Here is a 22,222-nt window from a genome sequence, read left to right as displayed (position 1 = left end):
GGGGTTGTAAGAGGCCCGGTCAGACTCTGAGCCGAGTGCAGAGAGTGACGGATGCTCAAATGTGCGCTAAGTATCGGAGCGTATGCTCTGTGTATCCGAGCTTATTAGCTGTTGAGAGCGTGTAGACTGTGTAGCTGTCGAGCTTTTGAGCCGTTGTGCTGTTGTCCTCGAGTCCTCAAGTCTTCGGGTCTTCGGGGCTTCAGGGGGTTCGAAGCCCATGTCCTTTTAGTAGGAGAGAGCGCATCCCCCTTTATAGTTGAAGGGAATGGTCTTACAAGTCAGAGAGAAAAGCGAGAGTTCATACGGGCGCTGCCTAGTCTTGTTGCCCACGTCATTGGGTACGGGATGGCCCTCGGTATGTTCAGACGCGTCTGGCATGCTCTACCATGTTCGCCTGGTACCACAAACGACGGCGCCCACAATACTGTTTATGCTCTGACGCGTTTGGCAGGCTCTACCGTATTCGCCTGACATGCCCCGATGGCACCGTCCTATAGGTGCGCAGGGCATGGCAGGGTACGGTCCTCGGTATTGTGGTTGACTTGAGCGTCTTACCTTATCTGCTCCATCTGCTCCTCGGCCCCACACCGAGCGAGCGTCCCCGGTGAGTCGTTCCCAGTCGGCCCCGACCGTGTCGGGCGGGAAAGAGCAGCGAACAGAGGTCCGGTGTATCCTCGGTGGGAGAAAGTGAGTCGTAGTCAGACTACGGTCCCACCTAGGCCAGGCCTTTCGGTCGGGAGCCTGATCGTTGTCTTGGCCTGTCATCATGTACCTAGGCCGGTCCAAGCGCGTGCTGTCGCTGCACCGCCTGTCAGGTCGGGTTTTATAGGGAAATGGGTCTATTGGGGACCCCGGGTTTATGAACCCGACATATATATTTAGAAAAATCAAAATGTCTTAAAATGGCTATATCTGGATCAATTTAGAAGTGAGAGAGTGCTATGATTTTTGGGACAACGTCGACAAGAGGACAAGTGTGTTCCACACTGGCGCTAGTAATGTAGCTCACCGTGGACCGGTCTGCACTCTTATTAGGCACCACTTCATGTGTCATGATTATTCCATTTGCTAGCTGGGACAAGATCTGGAGAGAGAGGGTGAATATGATGTTAACATGGGGCATGGGCAGAAGGCCATGACCTGACTGAAAAAAATTGAGTGCGTTGGAAGCGTTATGATGAAAACGCGATGAATTCTTCAAGCACTTCCCCATCCCATCTTTACCTTTTTCAACCCCCCAAAAAAACTTAACAATAAAAATAAAAAATTCTAACGAAATTCAGTTGCCACGTGTGACTTGTGGTTGCCCCACTTGTCAGTCAGCAGCCAGTACTGCCTTCTTCAGTTCTGCTACACGACAGAAACGGGCCGAGAATCTGTGTTACCGGCGGACCAAACATCGCTACGTTACAAATCAGCATGCAGCCCGGCCGTTTCGTGGTAAACGATCATGGATTATTTACTGTTGGCTGGTTTAGTGTGAAAGAAAAATAATATTTCAGTTTATAATCTACAATCGTATACGAGCAAACGAACAGGCTGATGATCTGTACATTTGAAAACTGGATAGGTAGCTGCGCCGGTTAATCGCCGTCTCGAGCAGCCCACTGAAGATAAACAATGGGATTCTGTAGTACAGTAGGCGCTAATGTGCAGATTAACGCGGCGGCTATAGCCTATAGGGCACTGCGAAAGTCTCGCTGACAGTGCTGCGCTTTGTGGCGCTGTAGCCACTGCAGGCAGCAGCATTACCCAAATCAAGGGACTCAGCTCCACTGTAGGGCTAGCCTAGGAATAGGATTCACACACTGATCATAGCATGTTTTGTTTGTTATATATATGATCATACTACATGGGGATGATGGCCAAAGCTATTTTGTATTAACTTTGGGTGATTAAAAAAATGAGGAAAGGTTGCACGACCCTAATGATATATACAATGTTTTCCGACTGGCCCTCACATCATGTGGTAAACAAGAAGAAAATTTGAGCTTATTATTAGCATTTGCCAAATAGAAAAAAAAGCTCGGGAGATGTTACGATCGAGTCAGCGGCCAGGGCAGCATGTCAATGTGGAGCACATTTTAACGGCCGATTACTACACGTACTACGACCCTTTTTATTTTGCGAAAGACGGCATGATGGCGTGCAATAATAGAGAGTTTTTGTGGACAATAACACTCCTCCTCGCTCTCGATCGAGCTGCCATGATGGATGGATGGATGCTTACCCGTCTGTGTCTGTTCAAACTGCAGTACTAAATGCGTCGTTACACACGGTTGACTTCAGGGTAGAAAGCAAGAAAAACCAAAGCTACTAATACTGTATCTACGCGTCCAATTTTTCAGGCCACTGGCTTTTCCTCCACCGCAATCTTTTACCGCGCATGTCTTTTTCCTTTTCGTGTATTGGAAAATTAGGCAACGCCACCAGCGCCGACGTTGACCGACTCGCCGTTTTTTTCGAACACACAGGGAGTTTTGTATGGTTCAGACGCAGAAATTACAGTCCAGACGGGCGCCGTTCCTGAAATAAAAGCAGTTTGATTTGATCAGGCGATTGGTAGTAACATATATTCCGTACTATATTAACGTGTAGTTTTAAACGGAGTAGACTTAGACTTGTCTGTAGCTTTGTCCGCATGCGTATATCTGTTCAAAGATTGGACCCTCGCGTGCTGTTAAATGGGCATTACTCTACTCGACTCCAATCCCAGCGTAGAGAATTGCCTAACAATTTTGATGGCGTTCGGCTGGTACGGTTTTGGCTGGTTTTGGATGATTTTGGATGGTTGAATAGTATTCTGTGAGAGAGAATAAGCTGAAACAAGCTGAAACAAGCGGAAACGAGCTGGACCCCTACCAGATATATGTTTATCTGGTTCAATGTCCAGATTGGAAAACCACACTAAATTGTATTTATATTAGACCTTTCTCTCAAAAAAACAAAAGCTCGCAACCTAATACTACGTCCTAGCTATTAGCACCGTCATTATCTAAAAAGCTATTAGCACTGTCTGGAAGCCAGACAAGAGATTGTCCTATTTACCCTCTTCTGAACAATATATTTCGTTTCGTCGTAAACGATCGTAGATTATATACTACTGGTTGGTTTGGTGCGAGAGAAAAATACTGTTCTAGCTTATAATCCACGATCGTATACGAGCAAACGAACAGGCTAGATGTCGTAAGTTAAAGTCCATCACCGGTCCCTAAACTTGTAGCGCTGTGTCATCCAGGTCCCTAAACTCGCAAGTCGACCGTTTTGGTCCCCAAACTTATTCGGCTGTGTCATCCAGGTCCCTAAACATGCAAATCATCCGTTTAGGTCCTCAAACTTGTTCAGTTGTGTTATTCCGGTCCCTAAACTTAGTTTTGAGTCTCATCTGGATCAAAACAGAGTGGGTCTTATCCTGTTCATATTAAAATTGAAATTTGGGACACTAAATGACTTCAAACGAAAAACTTTTCAACTACAAAATTGTAGATCGTATTGAGAACTATAACTTTCATATAGATCATTTCAATATCCAAGATTATTTGATAATTTTAAATTTTAAATTTCAAAATCTATAAATTTACAATAATATTTTGGGACCCTACACGGTTTTAATTAAAAAAAATCAACTACAAAGTTGTAGATCGTATTGAGAACTATAAGTTTCATATAGACCATATCAGTATCCAAGATTTTTTGATAATTTTAAATTTCAAAATCTATAAACATACAATAATCTTTTGGGACCCTAAACAGTTTTAATTCAAAAAAAATTCAACTACAAAGTCGTAGATCGCGTTGAGGGCTACAATTTTGATATAAAGTTTGTCTTCATTCGAGTTCATATGAAAAAGTTATGAATTATTTTTTATATAAAATTTTTAGATCGCCCTATTTTTGACCTAGATGACACTTAAAGCCAAGTTTAAGGACCGGGATGACACAACTGAACAAGTTTGAGGATTTAAACGGGTGATTTGTAAGTTTAGGAACCGGGATGACACAACCGAACAAGTTTAGGGACCGAGATGACACAGATGAACAAGTTTGAGGACCTAAACGGTCGATTTGCGAGTTTAGGGACCGGAATGACACAGCGCTACAAGTTTAGGGACCTGTGATGGACTTTACTCTGTTAAATCTTATATATAATATAATAACAATAAAGACACAGTGAATTTTGTTATTCATCAATGACTTTTTTTTCTTTCTTACGGTGGTTGTGGAAATAGCATGTAACTTGAGTTATTCAATCTGACCCAATCGTCAGTATTTGAACTTGCTAAGTACAAAATTTGCAGTTCATCCACCAGTCAGATGAACTTGTGTTTACCCTCTGTTGCGGTTTATGAATTTGCGTGGTTGACATGTGGAATCATAGCAAGTGTTCAACCTAGTACTGGTAAAACCTGGCCCCATTTTGTAGGTTTTTTCACTAGTCTATTTTGTCGGTTTGTTGATTTTTTCCGCGAGCGTGAACAAATCTGGCAACATGCAAAAAAGAGAAACTTATCCATGACAGAGACATTAGTGACGTAAAACCTACTTATCAAGCACAAGCAGGGAGTGCTATCGCTTTCGCTCGTGTTACTGGAAGCAGACCAAAAGGATAAAGAAAATAATGACGAATGAATTAAGTGCCGGCGAGCAAAGTGGTAGTTCAAAGCAACAGCTTTGAACTAGGGTTGCTCTCCCCTCCCCGGCCGTTCCAAGTCAGATTCCATGGATGACATGAACCCAAGCACGGACTCTGTTCAAAGTTTGTGGTTACTTGCAAGCTGTAACTTTGGACTAGAAGCAGACAGATGCTGATCATGCTCTTGCAGAAATTGTGGTCAACTGAGTGCCTTGCAGCATGCTCGTTCTCTTTTTTTTTTCCCTTGTCGGTTGGAAGCGTTTTGATTCAGTGTACAATGTACATGCATGAATCATCACTAGAACATTCCGGTTCTGGAGAAGAATTTCCCTACGAGGAATCATCAACTGTTCTTTGAACAGCTCGAGCTGCACACGTGTGGAATCTCTCTCTAGTCTGAACCACTCCATCTCCTTGCTACGAGTAGTATATCTTTCAGCCGTGATGCATGTTGCGTTTCTTTAACCGATAAGGTTAGGCCATGAAGCAAGGCAAGGAAAATGGATGAGACGTTGCACGTGCAGCGTTGAATGATTTCTTTGTAGTGCCGCCTTTGATCGATCCATCGACATGTCTTCTAGATGATCCAACAGCCTATTCTGATGAAGCGTCGCTTTCTGCTGCTGAGTTTTGTTGACCGGTGTCTTCGAGAGATGCCATATTGCCATTCATAGTGATAAGAAGCAGGCATGCCTTTCGTGATCCTACCTTTGTTGTCCAAAGACGAAAGCAGTGTCGTTTGGCTTGTGACTGATCTGAAGCTCGAGCCAGCTGCAGCCTGCTGCTTCGGCCTGATTTATCGGGCTGTCAATTTCAGGTTTTTCTTCCTCTTCAGTGTTACAATTTCAGATGGCGATTCTTCCATCCTGTAATGCCATCGTCGTACGCATCTGAATTTGCTACAAATTAAGCGGTGCACGTTGTCCATAGAATTCAGAAAAGAAAAACGTCACAATCACAATTCAGAGGTGGAGAAGCAACGTGCAGTACAACTTCAGACCAAATAGCAAAAAAAAAAAAAAAATACTGATGATTTTGATATAGAAGAAAGGCAAAGGCAAACCAATACATGATTAGTAGCGCCATACATAGAAAGTGTCCTTAGGCTTGTGACTGATCTGAAGCTTGAAGGAGCTCCAGTTTCTGGCTGATTTATGGGACTCTGTCAGTTCAGGCTTTCGTTTCTTTTGAGTGTTACAGTTTCAGATGACGATTCTGTCAAATCTTATAATGCCAGGATTATAGGCATCTGAAGTTCATATAAAATAAATGGCGTGGTTTCAATAAATAAAGTTCAGTAAACAAAACAATGAAAATTCAGAGGTGAATAAGCAACAGGCAAGAGAACAATGTCAGATCAAATTTACTGCAAAAACTACTGATGATTTTCATACAGGATATCCTACTACAAACATTTGACAGATTTGCTATTCAATTGATTTTAGGCAACATGTTGATCTGCCTCAACCAAGATTGTCCTCTATTACAAACTACTGAAAGGATGAAGGGCGACGCTCGCAGCAGCTGGTCCGGCTCCTCTGGTACGGGTGGTGGCGGCGGTGGCTCGGTGGAGACGTGCCTGAAACGGCGTCTGACACTAAAGGTGAGCTTGGGGTGTACTCCGGCGAAGAAGCACGCCGGAGAGGGCTGAGGGGAGCCAAGGGCGTGTACTCTGGGGTGGCCGGCGTGTACTCTGGGATTGCAGGCGTGTACTCTGGCGACGCGGCAAGCAGCGGGTACCCAGCAGACGATGGCGGCGAAGTATAGCAGAAGGCGTTGATGTCGTCAAAGAGCATTGCGTAGTCCGGTGAACAGAGGCCAGAAGGACTCCCGGGCGTGTAGTATGGGATGGGGGCGTCCTCCGGCGACGCGGCACGCAGTGAGTACCCAGCAGACGGCGGCGAAGTGTAGCAAAAGTCGTTGATGTCATCGAAGAGGGCGGAGTAGTCTGGTGAACAGCAGCCGGAAGGACTGGCGGGCGTGTACTCCGGCGACGCGGGCGCACGCGATGAGTAGCCCGTAGACGGCGAGATGCAGTAGCGATCAAAGTCGTTGAAGTAGTCCGATAAACAGCAGGCTGAAGGAGTCCGGGGCGTGTAGTTCGCGGTGGCCGGAGTGTAACCTGGAGACCCGGATCGCTTCGGCGGCGTCAGGGGAGGGGTGGCCGGAGAGTAATCTGGCGATCCAGATCGCTGCGACGACGGCGTCAGGGGCGTGTACTCCGGGGTGGCAGACGAGTAGACTGGCGACCCAGATCGCTGCGACGACGGCGTCAGGGGCGTGTACTCCGGGGTGGCTGACGAGTAGAGTGATCCAGATCGCTGCGACGACGGCGTCCAGGGAGTATACTCTGGGGTGGCCGGTGAATAATCCAGCGATCCAGGTTGTTGCGACGACGGCGTTAGGGGCGTGTAATCTGGAGATCCAGATCGCGGCGAGTCGAGCAGGACGACGTCCGCCGGAAGCAGAACTTCGGAGTCGAAGGCGACGCCCTCCAGCTCCACGAAGCGTTTCCCGCGCACAGTCACCAGGCGGAAGCCGAGCGACGTCCCCAAGTCGTAGGAGGAGAAGGTGCCGGCGGCGGCCGATTTGGAAGCGGAGGAGCCGAACGCCATCGCCATCTCGCGGAGCCGCGGTGGCGGCGGCTGTGGTGGATGGATCGCGGAGGAAGGATATAATGGGTTCGATCCCCGCGGGAGCAAGCGTCGTCTCCGGCTCCGACTCGAATTCCATCCCAGCTCGTCTCCGATTCATCGTCGCGGGGAAGCCAAGCTGCCTGTTTCGTTGTGCACTGCGCCGCCACCAGTAGGACTCGAAACCGCGTGGGCGGATCACCGGATCAGTTCCGTTCGAGCCTGTTCAGTTGTCGCGTGGGCCCGCCTAGCCAGTTGCCCACGTGTCCGTTCTTTCCGTGCCTTGCAACTCCCACTTCAGTTGCATTTCCGTGCAAAACGGGCTGCTAATTTAATTGAGCTGGAGGGATGTTGTCAAAAAAGGAAATTGAGTTAGAGGGCTTATTAAAGTACTGCTCCCTCAATTAAATTTTAAAGTTACCATGAATTAAATTATTTTTAAATTTAATCAAATTTATAAAAAAAACATAAATATTTATGATTTAAACTAGTATCACTAGATACATCATAAAAATATATTTTGATAACCTACTATTTGATGTAATAAATATTGTTTTTCTTCACTATCAAGCTGGTTAAACTCTAAACAGATTGATTTAGTCTGATTCTAGGAATTAATTTATTTTGAGATGGAGACATAAGGTGACTCTAAGAACTGATTTATTTTGGGACGAGGGAGTAGTTCGATTCCAAAAATAGCAAAAATAGAAACTAACGGCCACTGACTTAATGACTGCTTTACCCCATCCTAAAAAGAGCAGAATTATAGTATAGTATCGAGTCAAATGATTTTGAATCCGGCAAATTTATACAAAAAATATAAATGCTTTTTTTATTCCAAATAAGTGTTGTTGTATTCATCATGAAATATATTTTTATTATAAATATTAATGTGTTTATACATTTTGTCAAACTTTTAGTTTGACCAAGTATAGTAGTAAAATTACATCCTTATCAGGATGGAAGTAGTCCATCATATGAAAGCCCAAGTGAATATGTAATTCCTTAGAGGCTCCAATCCCCTCCTGATTCTTCATCTTCATAAAAAAAATAATTCCTTTCAATTTTTTGTTTTTTTTTCATAAGTCTACATGTAATGCCAGTAATTCAATTCGTGTATTTGAACTTCTTACAAATAACTCTAGTAGCTCTTTCACCAGTCACATGAACCTATGTTATTCCTTTAATTTATATGGCGGATTGCTGGCTAGGAATTTTCATGGTTGACTATTGCTATCTGATAAAAAAGCCCAGTATTAGTTAAAACTTTGTTCAACTTGGATGCCCATTGCGTAGGCTTCACGGTTCTAATTTACTGGTTTCACCTCCAACGTTGTGAATAAATATGGTAATATGCAGAAAACAGATGAGGTTTTTGTGACAGGGACATTAGTGAGGTACACCCAATTATGAAGCATGCACTGATTTGGACCAAGGCAAGTGTCAGAAGTTTCGCATTACTGGAACAATACCCGGATGATGCTTCCTCTATTGTTTTTTGTTTTCAAGACACATTGCAAAATGTCTTAAATTTTTTAACAGAGGGAGTAGAAATGATGCTATAGCAAATGAAACGTGAAACTCAGAACGCGCTCAACTGGAGCAAGAACAACCGACTGTTCAAAGTATGAGTATAAATGTCCATGCAGCACGAGTCACGGTGGCCCGGCATGAAGCCCGCATTTTTGGCCCAACCCAAGCACGGCATGGCCCGATGGTCAGCGGGCCCGGGCCGGGGGAGTAGGTTGTGCCTGGGCTGCTACTCAGGCCTGTGGGCTGGCACGGCACGGCCTGACCATCACAGGCAGGCATGGTGGCGGCCCGATAAAAGCAGCGCTGCGCCCCCAATCCTTAACCCTAACTTCAATCCCTCCCCACCCACGCCGCACTCTCTCGCGCCCGGCTCCCCTCCCTCCCCGCGCTGCACTCGCGAAGTCGCGAGTCGCGACCGTCGCCCGCTCCCCACTCGTAGCCCCAACCGCTTCCCACTCTGAGCTTGGGCAAGCGCCGCGCCGCCTCCGCCTCCACCAGTTTCGACGCCGGTGGGTGCCGCGCCTCCGCGTCCACCAGACCCGACTACCACGAGGCCTGAGCTTCGGTGAGCGCGTGGGAGCAGAGCGCGGTGGCGGCTCCCCTTCTGCCTCGGCGAGCGCGTGCAGGTCGTGCCTGTGTGTGGCCGCGCGGAGGCTCCGTCTCCGACTCCGTCACAGTGCTACGACCGCGGCAGTCACCCCATCCTCACTTCCCAATCTCTATCGCAGCTCCTCCCTGCCCCATCCGGCGGGCACTTGCTCGGGTAGCGGGCTAGCCCGGCTTGCTGGGATTGCCGTGCTCATCGGGCCAACCCGGCCCAAAAATCGACCCATAGGGTCGTGCCTAGGCCGATGGCCAGGCACGAAGCCCTCTCCGGCATGGCCTCAATCGGGCCGTGCCTAGCACGGGCCCGTGCTGGGCCGGCCCGGCCCGGCCCGATGGACATCTATAAGTATGAGGCTTCTAGCAAGCAGTAGCTTTGGACAAATAACAAATGCTCTGGCAAAGTTGTGCAACATGCTCGTTCTAGAGTATAGTACTCCCTCCAATCCAAAATTATAAGTTATTCTAGCTTTTTTGGAGAGTCAAAATACCTCAAGTTTGACCAAAATTATATAGAGAATTACAAATATTTATGTCATTAAGTAGGTATATTATGATAATATAATTGAAGAATCAAACGATACTTATTTGATATTATAAATACTATTATTCTATTATATAAATTTGGTTAAACTTAAGATGTTTTCACTCTAAAAAAATTAAAATGACTTAGAATTTGGGATGAATGGATTCCTTTTCCCTGATTTGTTTTGTACATATTTGGTCAGTTTATATACAACATGCCAACATCAGCATCAGTATAATATATAATTTCTACTAGGCTGAACCATCCTCTGAACACTCAATGCAAGTGCCACATGCGTGTGATCTCTCTGAACCACTCCTGAGTCCTTAGCTTCCTCTTATGTACGACGCTATGCTAGTTTGTGTTTCTTTAACCGATATAAGGTTAGGCCTATGAAGCAAGAGAAGAGCGAGATCATCAGACGGCGCACGTGCAGCGTTGACTGAGCAAAGGTTGTCTACGCTAATTCGTGCCGACTTTGGTCCATCGACATATCTTTGTTTTTTTTTTCTTTTTCGAACAGCTCGTCTCCCTCTTTCTGAAGAACATCCCTTTCTACCGCTGAACTTTGTTGACTGGTTTCTGCCAGCAACGCTATGATGCGCAGTGGCAACAACTCACAACTGACAACATGGCTTTCGTGATCTAGTAAATCCTTCTTCCATTTTCCTTTCGAAATTCGAAATTTTAGATAAAAAAGAGGAATGCTTGTTTGCAGGGGAGAATCTATAATGGACGACATCCTCTGTTATGGATTGGCTACGGATAGATGGATTAGCAGAGAGACCCCGGATAGCTGCCCTTTCCTCGGGAACTATCTTAGGATTTTTTTTTCTTGACTCTAACTGATACACGATGATCCTTTTTATAGAGATAACTTATTTGACCCCTAAGTAATATCCTAACCGAATCAATCTAATTTATCTCTTTCCTAACAAACCAAACCAATCTAATCTAATCTGATCCGGTACTGTTCACACGCATAGTGCCGTGTGGGCCCCTGGCCGGCTCCACCCGCCATAACATCCCCGTTGTAACTTGCAAGCCTTGAGGGGCCTTGGCAACCCGGGCTCGGCCTCGAAACAGATGTCCCTCAGCCTCAACACCAGTATCGTCCACCTCCTCCTCATTGTCCTCCTGTGACGGGCTTTTCTTCAGTGACACGGCTGACACCAGTGATGGGCTAGATGCCAAGCTTCACCATGGCCTTTTGCGGCTCTTCTTCTCACTACTCCTGCTTTGCTTTGACTTTGCCACTCTGGCATCCCTTTCTTGTCCATCCACTTCATTCTTATCCTCGTCATCGTCGTCGCCATCAAGATATGCTGGTAGCCAATCTGGACGGAAGGATACCATCGCCATGGCACCTGTCGATCACGGGTTCACGGTCGCTTAGCTTGCTGCACACGCCAAGTTGGAGGTTCCGCGTGCGAGATGGATGCTAATTTGGAGGTCTCTCGCGCTAGTTTTCATGTGAATGGTGAATTTTGGTGCAACAGAAACATTTTTAGGATTCTTTTTTATTCATTTTTTTGGGCATGGATGTTTAAGGTTTAATTGAAGTTTTACAATTCATTAGTAGGTCATTCCAACTTTTCTAAAGAGTCAGAACATTTCAAGTTTGTCAATGCACGGTCAGCGTGTCACGTCAGCCTACAGAACGAGTTAGAACCCGTTTGGATCTGATGATACCTAAAACCAAGTTCATGGACCAAAAAAGAGCATTTGAGAGTAGAGTGACCTAGGTGACACACCTTGCCCAGTAGAAGGATCGGCCTTACATGTGGGGGCCACATCAATGAACAGTCATCGGACCACGTCAGTTAACACAGCAGGTTAGGACCTGGATGATGCCCAAAGCCAAATTCATGGGCCCAGAAATAATATTTTGAGAGTAGAGGGACCTAGATGACACCTCTTGCGGACCGGCCTTGAATTTTTCTCTATGATTTGGCTTGCCGACAGTTGGAAAAAATTGATCTTTTATTAGTCACTCATATTTTCAGGTGCGGCGAAAAGTCAGGGATTGCGATGATCCTACACCAAGTAAGGAATATGGTCAGTGTCTGATTATCAACAACCCTTTGCCATGTCAATTCATTACCTTTCATTGGTCCATACAGGATCAATGGCCTGTCCTAGTGTCTTTCTAGGGATGGCCTTCCTGTGGTCCTGTGATGCTTGATGCTATGTGACAATGAGTTTGGCAGGATTAAAATTGACCTAGCCACTAAGCGCACTTTCAGTTCATCTCTACCCATGGGCATCATTGCCTGTGAGCATAAGAGTACAACATGCATGACGTTGGACCCATTCGGTTTTGCGTACTCGATGAGTAAAACTTGCTGTCATCACCTGAGAAAGACAGCTGGTGCTTGTTTAAAGTAACAATGTAACATATCCTGACTCATCTATGAAGTTCACAGCTATCTATTTCTCTGGTAGGTACAGATGGCTTCCAGAGAATGCCTAGAAAACTAGAGCTATTGTTTTGGTCTAAATTTCTTCTGAAATTGCTTTGCCAGCTTTGTTATTTTTGGAATGACTTTCATGACAGCTTGACAAGGTTTATGTACGTCTTATTTGGATGTAGTCGGATTCGCATCAATCCACATGTGTTAGGTTGGATTGAAGTGAAACTTGAACTAAATTCTACCCCAATCTAATCTAACACATGTGGATTAAGGTAAATCCGATAACATCCGAACATGACCTTAAAGGAAGTTTTTTTTGCATGATGAAGCATATGGGAACCATGCGGTACATGCCAGATGCCACAGTACTATGTAGCCTTCGTGAAGTAACTATGGGAAGGCGTATAGGGTTTGATGCACTTATTACTATAAGCATATGGGTCTATTTGGATTAGGCATGAACCCGAGCTGCTTGGACCATTGCAACCATTTCACACACTACAGATACAATTTGCAGAGGCCATTGGGAAGCCTTTATGGAAACGGCTAATCCACATCCACCTCTATCTCTACATCTCTAGAAGTCAATGGCGGCTAGCCTAGAAATTAATTTCTAAAGGTGGCTGAAAATAGGAGATGTCTCAACACATTGGATTTCTAGAGGCAGCTCAGAATCCAGTTGTCTCTAGAAATCAAATTTCAAAAATCACAAATAGGTCCCAAAACAACAATTTTTTTTAGTTCCGGGCAACCCGACCTGCCATCTCACACGGTGACATGTTTTTTCGCGCATATATGCACGCGTGCGGACGTGGGGCTCGTACTCATGACCTCCAGCTGTCCTTTTTTTTGAAAAAAATATATAAGGACATGCAATGCATATATTTCATCAAGAGAAGTGCTGCCTAGCTCAAGGTTCCAAACTCAAACACGCCCATATAGTGCGCGAATTAGAATAGAGGATCAAACACAATGTGGAACATTTTTTTTTTGCGAGTGAACATAAGAAAAACTAGGAACTAGGAAGTCAGCCATTCATCCATTTACAACTATGATTAAGGTTCTGTTATTTAAACATGCTATTATAAACTAATTGTCACATTAGTGCAAAGCAAATGCAGTAGTAATTACACACACACACACACACACACACACACACACATATATATATATATATATATATATATATATATATATATATATATATATATATATATAGGACTGCGCTAATTAACACCCAGGATACTAAATATTATTCAGTAACCGAGGCCATCCCGCTGCCCACGTTCGCGCAGATAGGAGGGCGCTGGTCGATTTTTTTTTCCTTCTGTGCTCGTTTCCGACCGGTTTTATTTGCTTCCGTCTTGATTTTTTTGCCTGTTTTTTTCAGCCAATTTTTTTCTGAGTTTATGGCCGATTTTTTTCTTTCGCGTCTATTGCCCTCTCGCGCTGGTTACGGCAATTTTTTTTCTATTTCCGATCAATTTCTTTTTGTTTCTGGCCGATTTTTTTTTTTTTTGTTATCATTTTTTTCGCTAGGCCTCCAGGGATGCATATATTTGGCCATATTTTATTGCTATATACCAGGTTCCCTATAATGAATTACTTGTCAAAAATAACAATTCATTATGTAAACTATAAATAGTATTTCAATTTGATCAATACAAACATATCTTGTCAACAATAATAGTCTATGCTGCAAATCAAAAATAGTACTATTTCGTCTATCATAGTTACAAAGAATCTGTAGGCCTACTCTTTGGGACAACTTGAACAAAAAATCTATAGCAAAGAGGCAAGAAAGGAGATGCTTTATGAATTCCACAGCTTGATTCATATAAAAAATAAATAAAAAAAAAACTCCACAGCTTGATCATGTCGAGGACACCTCTGGACGAGGGAGCCGGACAGATGAATAACTCTCAGTGGTAAGTCGCAGAGTGGATTCTAGTTCCTTGAGAAATTTAATTCCTTAACTCCTATGTCACTAACATCCACCTTTGTGTCCCGCACTTCACTATACCATGTCGCCTGCTCGCGTGACCGACTGTTAGTTGAGGGAGGGCTGCTGCATGTCCTCCGCTACACTTCCCTGCTTCATTCGGTCCTCTGCCCTGTTGAGTCCTGACCGATTTCCTCCATCATCCTACCAACCGCTATGTTGTCTATTTTCCCACCAAATTTGTATGACTGGCCAAGAGGAAACACAGGTTATGTTACAACATATATGTTCATTGAAATATACTCAAATTTAAAAGTCAGATACATGAGCACATTTAATTTGGGTATACAGAAAGCTCAATGGGAGATACTAAAATGCTAGGCAAGATTAAGACGAAGGCATAATTTGCATGTAAAATAAGCTGCTAATCTGACTCAGTGGAATATGATAGATAGTTGCAAGGAAAAATAGCTTTGAATTTGCAAGTATTATTCAAGTGGCACCTCAGGTTTAGTTCTGAAAAAAAAATATATGTAGCAAATTAGCAATTGTCAGCACAGAAATCTTCTCTAGCCTCTGGATCAAGAACAATAAAATACACGCAGAGTCAGTATAAACCAAAAAGCTAAAAGGTTCATAAGATCGTGACTTGCAAGGAAACATCTTGAATCAGTGAAAAATAATGTTGAGTACCCATTGGCTTGGAAGTGAAGCGAGCACTTCAACTACGGTTGGCCACAAAATTTGGGCAAGCAAAATTTGAAATACATGTATGTTAATTTGTTCTCTAATTCTGTGTCAAGACATCAGTTCATATACATATAATTTTTAGAAAAAAAAACCATACTCAAGCTTAGATTAGCTGTAAATGAATGTCTATAATTTTGTCAGGTCATTTTGAAAATACTAATTCCAGATTGCAAGAGATTAACATTATAGTACAGCCATAATCCCCTTTGCACCTCTGTTCTGTGGAGCCGGCACAGAAGGTCGACCTGGTTAAAGGAACCTCGTACCTAAATGCGGAATCATCACATTAACATTCTAGACCTAGAGAGGAAAGCAGCTCCTAAACATAAAAAAGGCCACTAAAAATTGCAATCATGTACTGAACATTGTTCTATGCTCTCAAATACAACCCTTTTTGGGTTGTTAGGCATCTTATCGACCAACTCCAACCCGAAACTGAAGGCATTGAGTAAGAATCTATTTAGAATACCGCATTTCAACTATCAATAGCTTAAATTTACAAGATGCACGAGAAATGGATTAAGGCTAGCTTAAATTTACAAGATGCACGAGAAAGGGATTAAGGCGGGTATAGGGGACCTGACGTACCGGAGGACTCCATCTGAGTAAGGCAAGCTTGGCATTCGACATGTGTGCAATCAAGATGTGGCAGCCCAGCAACCGGGCATTGCGCGTCCAAAAACAGAGCATAAAAAGTGAAAATAGAGGGTAAGTACCATTAGGGTACCACAAATTGTACAAATAAGGAAAAAAAGGAATTATCTTCAATACAACAAGAACACAGGGCGCATATAGATTACACACCAATGTTTCCGAAATAGTTGTCCCAAACAACAACCAGTCCACCACTGAAGGCTCTAACACCACAGGCATACACAGAAATGGCTTCTAGATATTCGGCATTGCATATAGAAAAAGAAAGGCGTTGAAAGAACATGATAAATCAAAATTGGAGGGATCGGAAAGGAAAAGTAGTGATGAACAAATGAAGGCTAACTATTATATTTGCATGACAAAGGTAAGTTCAGATTTATTTATAACCTTTCCTATCATTACAGTGCTGCTTAAGCAATAATTCCATGGCTCTGAGATGTTTACTTATTTTAGAAAGATTAGTGAACTGGATTGATTAAAGAGCAAATTACTATTGTATATATGATTCTTTATTCTAAAAATAGAAAGCGCGAGAAAACAGAGGATAGTTAGGAGATAACAACAACATGAATAACACACTAGCAACCCATTAGATTAAACAAGCAAAAGAAGAATAGAAAACTGGACAGGTGGACAGGTGTCAGAAATGTTGACGTGAAAATAAAAAACGAGTAAGATGCATAACTGAACTGGTAAGAAAAATATTAGGCAAAAAGGTCCCTTACAGTAATCTGTAAATGATAGACACAAATAAGCTATATCTAGTAAGCTAAACAGCCGTCAGGCTCAATTCGTGCAACAAGGAAGAAAGAGAATTACCCAGGGGAGCAGATCATAGATCCATTTAATGGCAGATGAGATAATGCCGTGTTGCTGCAGCAGTGCTATACTGCTGTTTTGCATTGCATCTTCGTGCAAATATATTCCAGATCCATGAGCAAAAATATCAGAATCAGACAATCTTCTTTAGGGTCTTCGATCTACACACAACAGGGTAAAGTCAGATCCCCATCCCCAACATTAAAAGGGACCAAAATTGGGGCATCGAATGTGAGTCTGGATGGATGGGTACCATACCAGGGAATGGTTGGGGTGAGCGATTCTGCTCGTACGATCGTCGCGTTGCACGCCTGAAGGAGATGATGCCGATGGCGTCGCCTGAAATTGATCCACCATGGGCAGCGTTCTATGAGGCTGCGGATTAGGTGAGGCCGCCGCCGCCGCCACCGAATCAAAGCAGAGGGGCTCTGTCGACGGACGCTGTGGATGCCGTGGATACGACGCCGAATCCTCAAGTATGGCCAGGACGCCGCCGACGCCGAATCCCTCAGGCATGGTAGCTGCGGATAAGGCGCTACCACCGCCGCAGATTCACTCAACATAGGGATTGGAACAAGGTGAAGAGGTGGAGACGAGAAGACACTGCTGCCAGCTCGAGGCAACAAGATGGGTAGCAGCCGCGGGCCCAGGTGTAGCGGGCTCACCGGCGCCGAACAAGGGAGCAGGGGCGGCGGCGAGCTGAGGTCGTGCGGCGGGGACGGGGATGGGGACGGGGGCGGGGGCGGGGGCGAGCTCAGGCCGTGCGGCGGCGAGCTGGGCTCGTGCTGCTGCGGTGGTGGCGATCTAGGTTTGTGCGAAGAAACCGGCGTCTCCCACGATCTAAAAGTGGAACCAAAAAATAAAATTATTATTAATTAATAAATAAAAAACGGAGGTGGGTGCAGTACAAGAAAAAAAAAAAGAGGGGATGACGGACCAGCGCCCACCGATTGGGTGGCTCGGGGTCGGAGCGGGTGCGTCGGGCGGGCTAGGGTACTGATTATTATTAAGCACCCAGGGCAATATATATCATAGCTATATATATATATATATATATATATATATATATATATTATAGGTGGATCCCATAAATGTCACTATTCTAAATTGCTAACAAAAAAAATAATATGTTTTCTGGATAAGATGTTCCCTTTTCATTTTCAATGCTCTATCAGCTGCTTACTCTTTGTTTCTTTGGAGAATGTTTCACATGTTGTACAATGGTATGTTAGACAGTCTCATGTGTGCTTAAGAAAAATTAAAATAAATTGTGGAAATTCTACAAGGTTTGTGTGGTAATAACTACCTATGACATCTATTGGTGCTCTGCTCCAAAAGCTATAAAAGTTACAATACGTTATAGCGGAGGCTATTTAATTTAGCGTGTTTTATAGAAAACATAAAAAAAAAACCTTAACTAATTATGCACGAAAACATTTAACTAAGGAAAATTTCATGAACACAAATACTCAAATACATATATAGGCTAAATTAGTTAATATTTACTAAATCAGTTTATAATAGCAAGTTTAATTAGTTAAATATATATACATATCTTTGCATCAATTACTTAATATTCACTATATCAGTCAATATACTCATAGCTACAATCAACATTCATATTCATTCAACACTCAATACTTGATGATTTAGTAATTATTTAATGGTTTATTAAGAAAAAAACATGATAGATATGCATAGATTATACCCTCTAGTAAGGAATTTAAATTTTCCTTGGCCATGGTTAGTGGTTCTAAAATATTTTGCGGATAAGCCAAATAGCGGTATTTAGCAGAGCTAAAGTGTCGGTGTTTCGAGTTACCATCAACGAGTAAATTTCTAGTATTGCGTGTCTGAATCGGATGGTGTGCTTAGAGGACACGAGGTTTATACTGGTTCGGGCAGAAAGTTCCTACGTCCAGTTCGTCGCTGCTGCTTGTGTTACTAGCACAGAAAGTTTGTAGTAGGGGTTACAAACAGGCGAGAGAGGGACATGTCCCAAGTTTCTAGTGAAAGGAGTAAAAGGGTGCTGAGAGCTCGGTTGCTGCTCTTGTGTGTATCTAGATCTGATCTGTTCGGGGTTGGATCAGATCCCCTTTATAGGACGCCCTGCTTTCCCTTTATAGGCCAAGGGAAAGCACGGGTTATAGCGGAGGAAAAGAAAAGAACGAGAGAGGAGTCCTTCAGGATCGTCGGATCCTTCTTATCCTTCATGTGGGTCCCACTAACCCTGTAGATGTCAGCAGGGACAACACCATGTCACGGCCCTATCCGTCATTGGCGCCATGCGCAGGCATTGTTTGCCGGTCATGACGTTCCATTCCGTTGTAGCGGACGTCGAAAAGACCTGACGCGTCTATCAACGTTCATATGGGGGTTAGCCAGAACAACATCGGTACACCCAACGCTGTTCCTGATGTAAATCCTTAGGTATGGCCTATCGTGGCCACGGGTTACATAGGGATGTGCCGATCTCTTCCTTGGTGTCAGAGTTTTGACCCCGGCGCATATGCTTGGACCTAGAGTGGTTGGCGGCGGTATGGGTCTCTGTCTGGCGAGATGGAGCCCACGACCTCAGGGTCGGGCGAGGCGGAGCCCACCCTAAAGGTTGGGTGAGGCGGAGTGCAAACCCAAGGGTCGGGCAAGGCAGAGCCCGTGGCGCCGGGGTCAGGAGAGGTGGAGCCCGTGGTCTCAGGGTCAGGCAAGGCAGAGCCCGCCCCAGAGGTTGGGCGAGGTGGAGCTTGCACGCCTAGGGGTCGGTTGGAGCTATAGTCGCGCTCTTGACTGCTCGAATGAATCAATATTGATGGTCATTAGCTCCTCCTCTTCGGGTACCCTAGTATTGGTCTCCGATAGTAGCCCCTAAGCCTACGGAGGAGTAGAATACTCCTTTGGGGGTTTTTGTGAATGGGAGGACTCTGAGGGTCTTGGCCTTCTTTTGTCGGCCATGGCGTGACCTGGGGACGGTGATTCCCTTTTGTTGTGATTGGACCCCTCGGGGGTATAGCCGTGAGATTTGGTGGGTCGGAAAAGGCCTTTTCCTGATTTCGACCCCTATGGGGGTCTATCGTTCTACGACCATGCGTTCGATCTCCGTGCGAGTCCCACTTTCCTTGAGCCCTCGCCCATAGCGGGGGTTCGGTCGAGGGTTGGCTTGTCTTTATGATCGTCTTCCCTCAAGCATTTTTTCTGATAAAAACAGAGGGGCTGAGCCGTGCCATGATTTTCCTCTATGGACGAATCATGGTGCTCGATGAGCTATTAATGGGCTGGTTGGAATGAGGCCCTGACATCCCATTCATGGGGATCCTACTTGGGTCAGCTGGTGACCGACTCTAGATTCTCAGCGGTCAATCCATATAGTTCTCAGGTTCATTCGACCGGTCCCGAGGGCTCTCTATCTTTCTTTGAGAAAAAACCATGGATCGTATCCGGCCGAGACTCGAACATGGGCTAGGATGCCCATGGTCTTATGTGCCCTGGTACTAGCCGCTAGCGGGCCTATCCCTTTCCACCCTCACTCTAAAGGTGCCTGGAGTGGTTGTCGAATCCATCGGTGGGCTAACCTTCGAACTCCTGGGCCTAGACGGGCTATACGAGTTTTTTTAGCTCCGTATCCCTCTTACCTATGATGGGTCATGGCCCGTTTAGGGAGGCAAAATGTTTAGCGAGTTTTCCGAGGGGACAACCATAGGTTGCGTGCACATGCACCGTAGCGAGACATGGTGATACGTCATGGCAGGCATGGAGATCTAGGCGGGCGGTTGGTTTCCTCGCACCTGTTGCCCCTATAAAACCAAAGGGTTAGCCCTCTAGGTTCCATACGTTGCATCCTTGCCTCCATGGCCATGCCGCCACCACCATCGCTTAGGTTTCTTGCCTCCGCATCTCCGCCATCGTTGAGCCCGCATCCATCTGCCCCTACCTCCAAAGGATCCGTGGTGCCATTATGACATTACCTTCTAGCACATGGAGGGCCTCATCCGTTGTGGTCTTCTCTACACGCGGACCTTAGCCGAGGAGTGGTTGCTGCCTGATGATGAGGGTTTTCTGTCACCGCCCGATGGCTACGTGGTGTCGTTCGCCCACTTCCATGGGCGTGGGCTTGCGACCCCACCCACAAATTCCTTCAGGGGCTGCTGCAGCACTACAAGATTGAGCTGTGGCATCTCAATCCCAACGGGATACAGCACATGGCAGTGTTTGTCGCGCTGTACGAGGGATTCCTAGGGATCAGCCCCCACTTTAACTTGTGGAGGCATTTCTTCGCTGTCAACCTCTAGAAGAAGAGGGAGAAAAGCAGCAGGTAGGAGCTACATATGCCGATGGGGTGCGCCGGCATCCAACTTTGAAATAATTAGGTCAGCGAGTACCCATCCATGCGGCTCTCAATGTCCAATAAGGATTGGCACTCATAGTGGTTCTACCTCAAGAATGACACCGCTGCCCCTCTGCCAGAGTTCATTAGGCGCCTAATCAAAGAGGCCCCAAAGCAGTGGAGGAAATGGGGCGTCCTAGAGAAGGACAAGAAGATCTAAGACCATATTGTCGCCATCCACATCCTAAAGGAGAATGACCTAAAGGGGTCAGGCATCATCGGGGCTTACCATGCAAGGAGGGTGGCGCCGTTGATGACGCGCGCGCTCCTGCTATACATGATGGCGCCCAAGGCGTCGTTCGACGGAATGGCACTCGCTGAGGGAACGCTCCCCAACTCTGAGATCACGCAACGCATCAAGGAGGCGATGGAGCCTTTGTGGGACGATGCGGGTGCCACCCTCAACTTCATCTACCTAGTGCCGGGGCTTCCTCCAATGTAGCCAAAGCCAGGCTACGTTGTCTTTGTAAGTTTCTCTTCCTCTTGCCTTCTCTTTAATTGATTTTGCTGACCCCGTGATACTAACATTGAGAGGGGTAGGACCAGCCGAGGGATCTCATCCTCATGGACCACCCGACGCCGCTGCCGAGGGATTCGGCCGTGAGGATGGCGAATCGCACCGAGGGTGAGCGGCTGAGGAAGGCGAAGGAGGACAAGAAGAGGAAGAAGCAGCGGAAGGTGCAAGCGTGGGAACAAGGAGAGGACACCAATGACGACGATGATGATAATGGTGACGATGATGAGGTGATGGAGGGAGAAGAGATGGTAGCCGACGATATCGAGTGGAATAACCTCGAGAACAAGAATGCACTAATAGGCGTCAGTTCATCCTTGCAGGCATTGAGACCCTTCCCATTCCATGGAGGGAGGGCACGTCTGGGGAGCCAGTGGAGGCAGGCTATACCGTCGGCACCCCCTAGGAACCAGCGGAGGTGGGGTGTACCATAGGCCTGCCCTAGGAGCCTATAGAGGCGAGCAGCTCTATCGTCGCGCTCGAGGTGCCAACGAAGGTGGGCGACTCTGCTGTCGCACCTCAAGAGCCAAGGGGAGCGAGCCCTTCTGTCCAGAAGCAGGGTGCGGGCTTGAAATAGCCTCTTCCTGATGAGGTGGATCGAGGGTTAGGGGGTTCGCCCCCAAATGCATCTGCCGCCCGACGACGCTAAGGTGAGTTATCAGTTCCTCTATTTTTTTCTCGTTTTAGTCGAATTTCATCGTGACTTATGTTTTTCGTCCCTTGCCGCGTCGACAGGCAGCGGAATCCTTTGGCGCTGGCACCGAAGAAGTGCATCACCCTCCAATAGAGGCGGTAGCCGTTGGCTAGTGTCACGCCTGTTTCG

At 45.7% G+C, this 22,222-nt stretch overlaps 1 protein-coding gene and 1 long non-coding RNA gene across 2 annotated transcripts; both read right to left on the bottom strand.

Moving 5' to 3' along the window:
- Nucleotides 1-5,983: 5,983 nt before the first annotated feature.
- Nucleotides 5,984-7,422, bottom strand: LOC136494465 (uncharacterized). The gene has a single exon (XM_066490623.1). The coding sequence runs from the start codon at nt 7,252-7,254 to the stop codon at nt 6,124-6,126; it is 1,131 nt and encodes a 376-aa protein (XP_066346720.1). The 5' UTR covers nt 7,255-7,422; the 3' UTR covers nt 5,984-6,123.
- Nucleotides 7,423-14,142: 6,720 nt separating this feature from the next.
- LOC136490598 (uncharacterized) lies at nt 14,143-17,459 on the bottom strand. Its single transcript, XR_010767820.1, has 4 exons — nt 17,445-17,459; nt 16,766-17,347; nt 15,623-16,668; nt 14,143-14,532 (listed from the first exon to the last, which is right to left on the bottom strand). It is a non-coding gene; the product is annotated as an uncharacterized lncRNA (long non-coding RNA).
- Nucleotides 17,460-22,222: the final 4,763 nt, after the last annotated feature.

Source organism: Miscanthus floridulus, chromosome 11, assembly GCF_019320115.1.
Source record: "Miscanthus floridulus cultivar M001 chromosome 11, ASM1932011v1, whole genome shotgun sequence".
Taxonomy (NCBI): domain Eukaryota; kingdom Viridiplantae; phylum Streptophyta; class Magnoliopsida; order Poales; family Poaceae; genus Miscanthus; species Miscanthus floridulus.
Note: the sequence above shows the minus strand (reverse complement) of the source record. Positions and strands in the feature narration are given on the sequence as shown.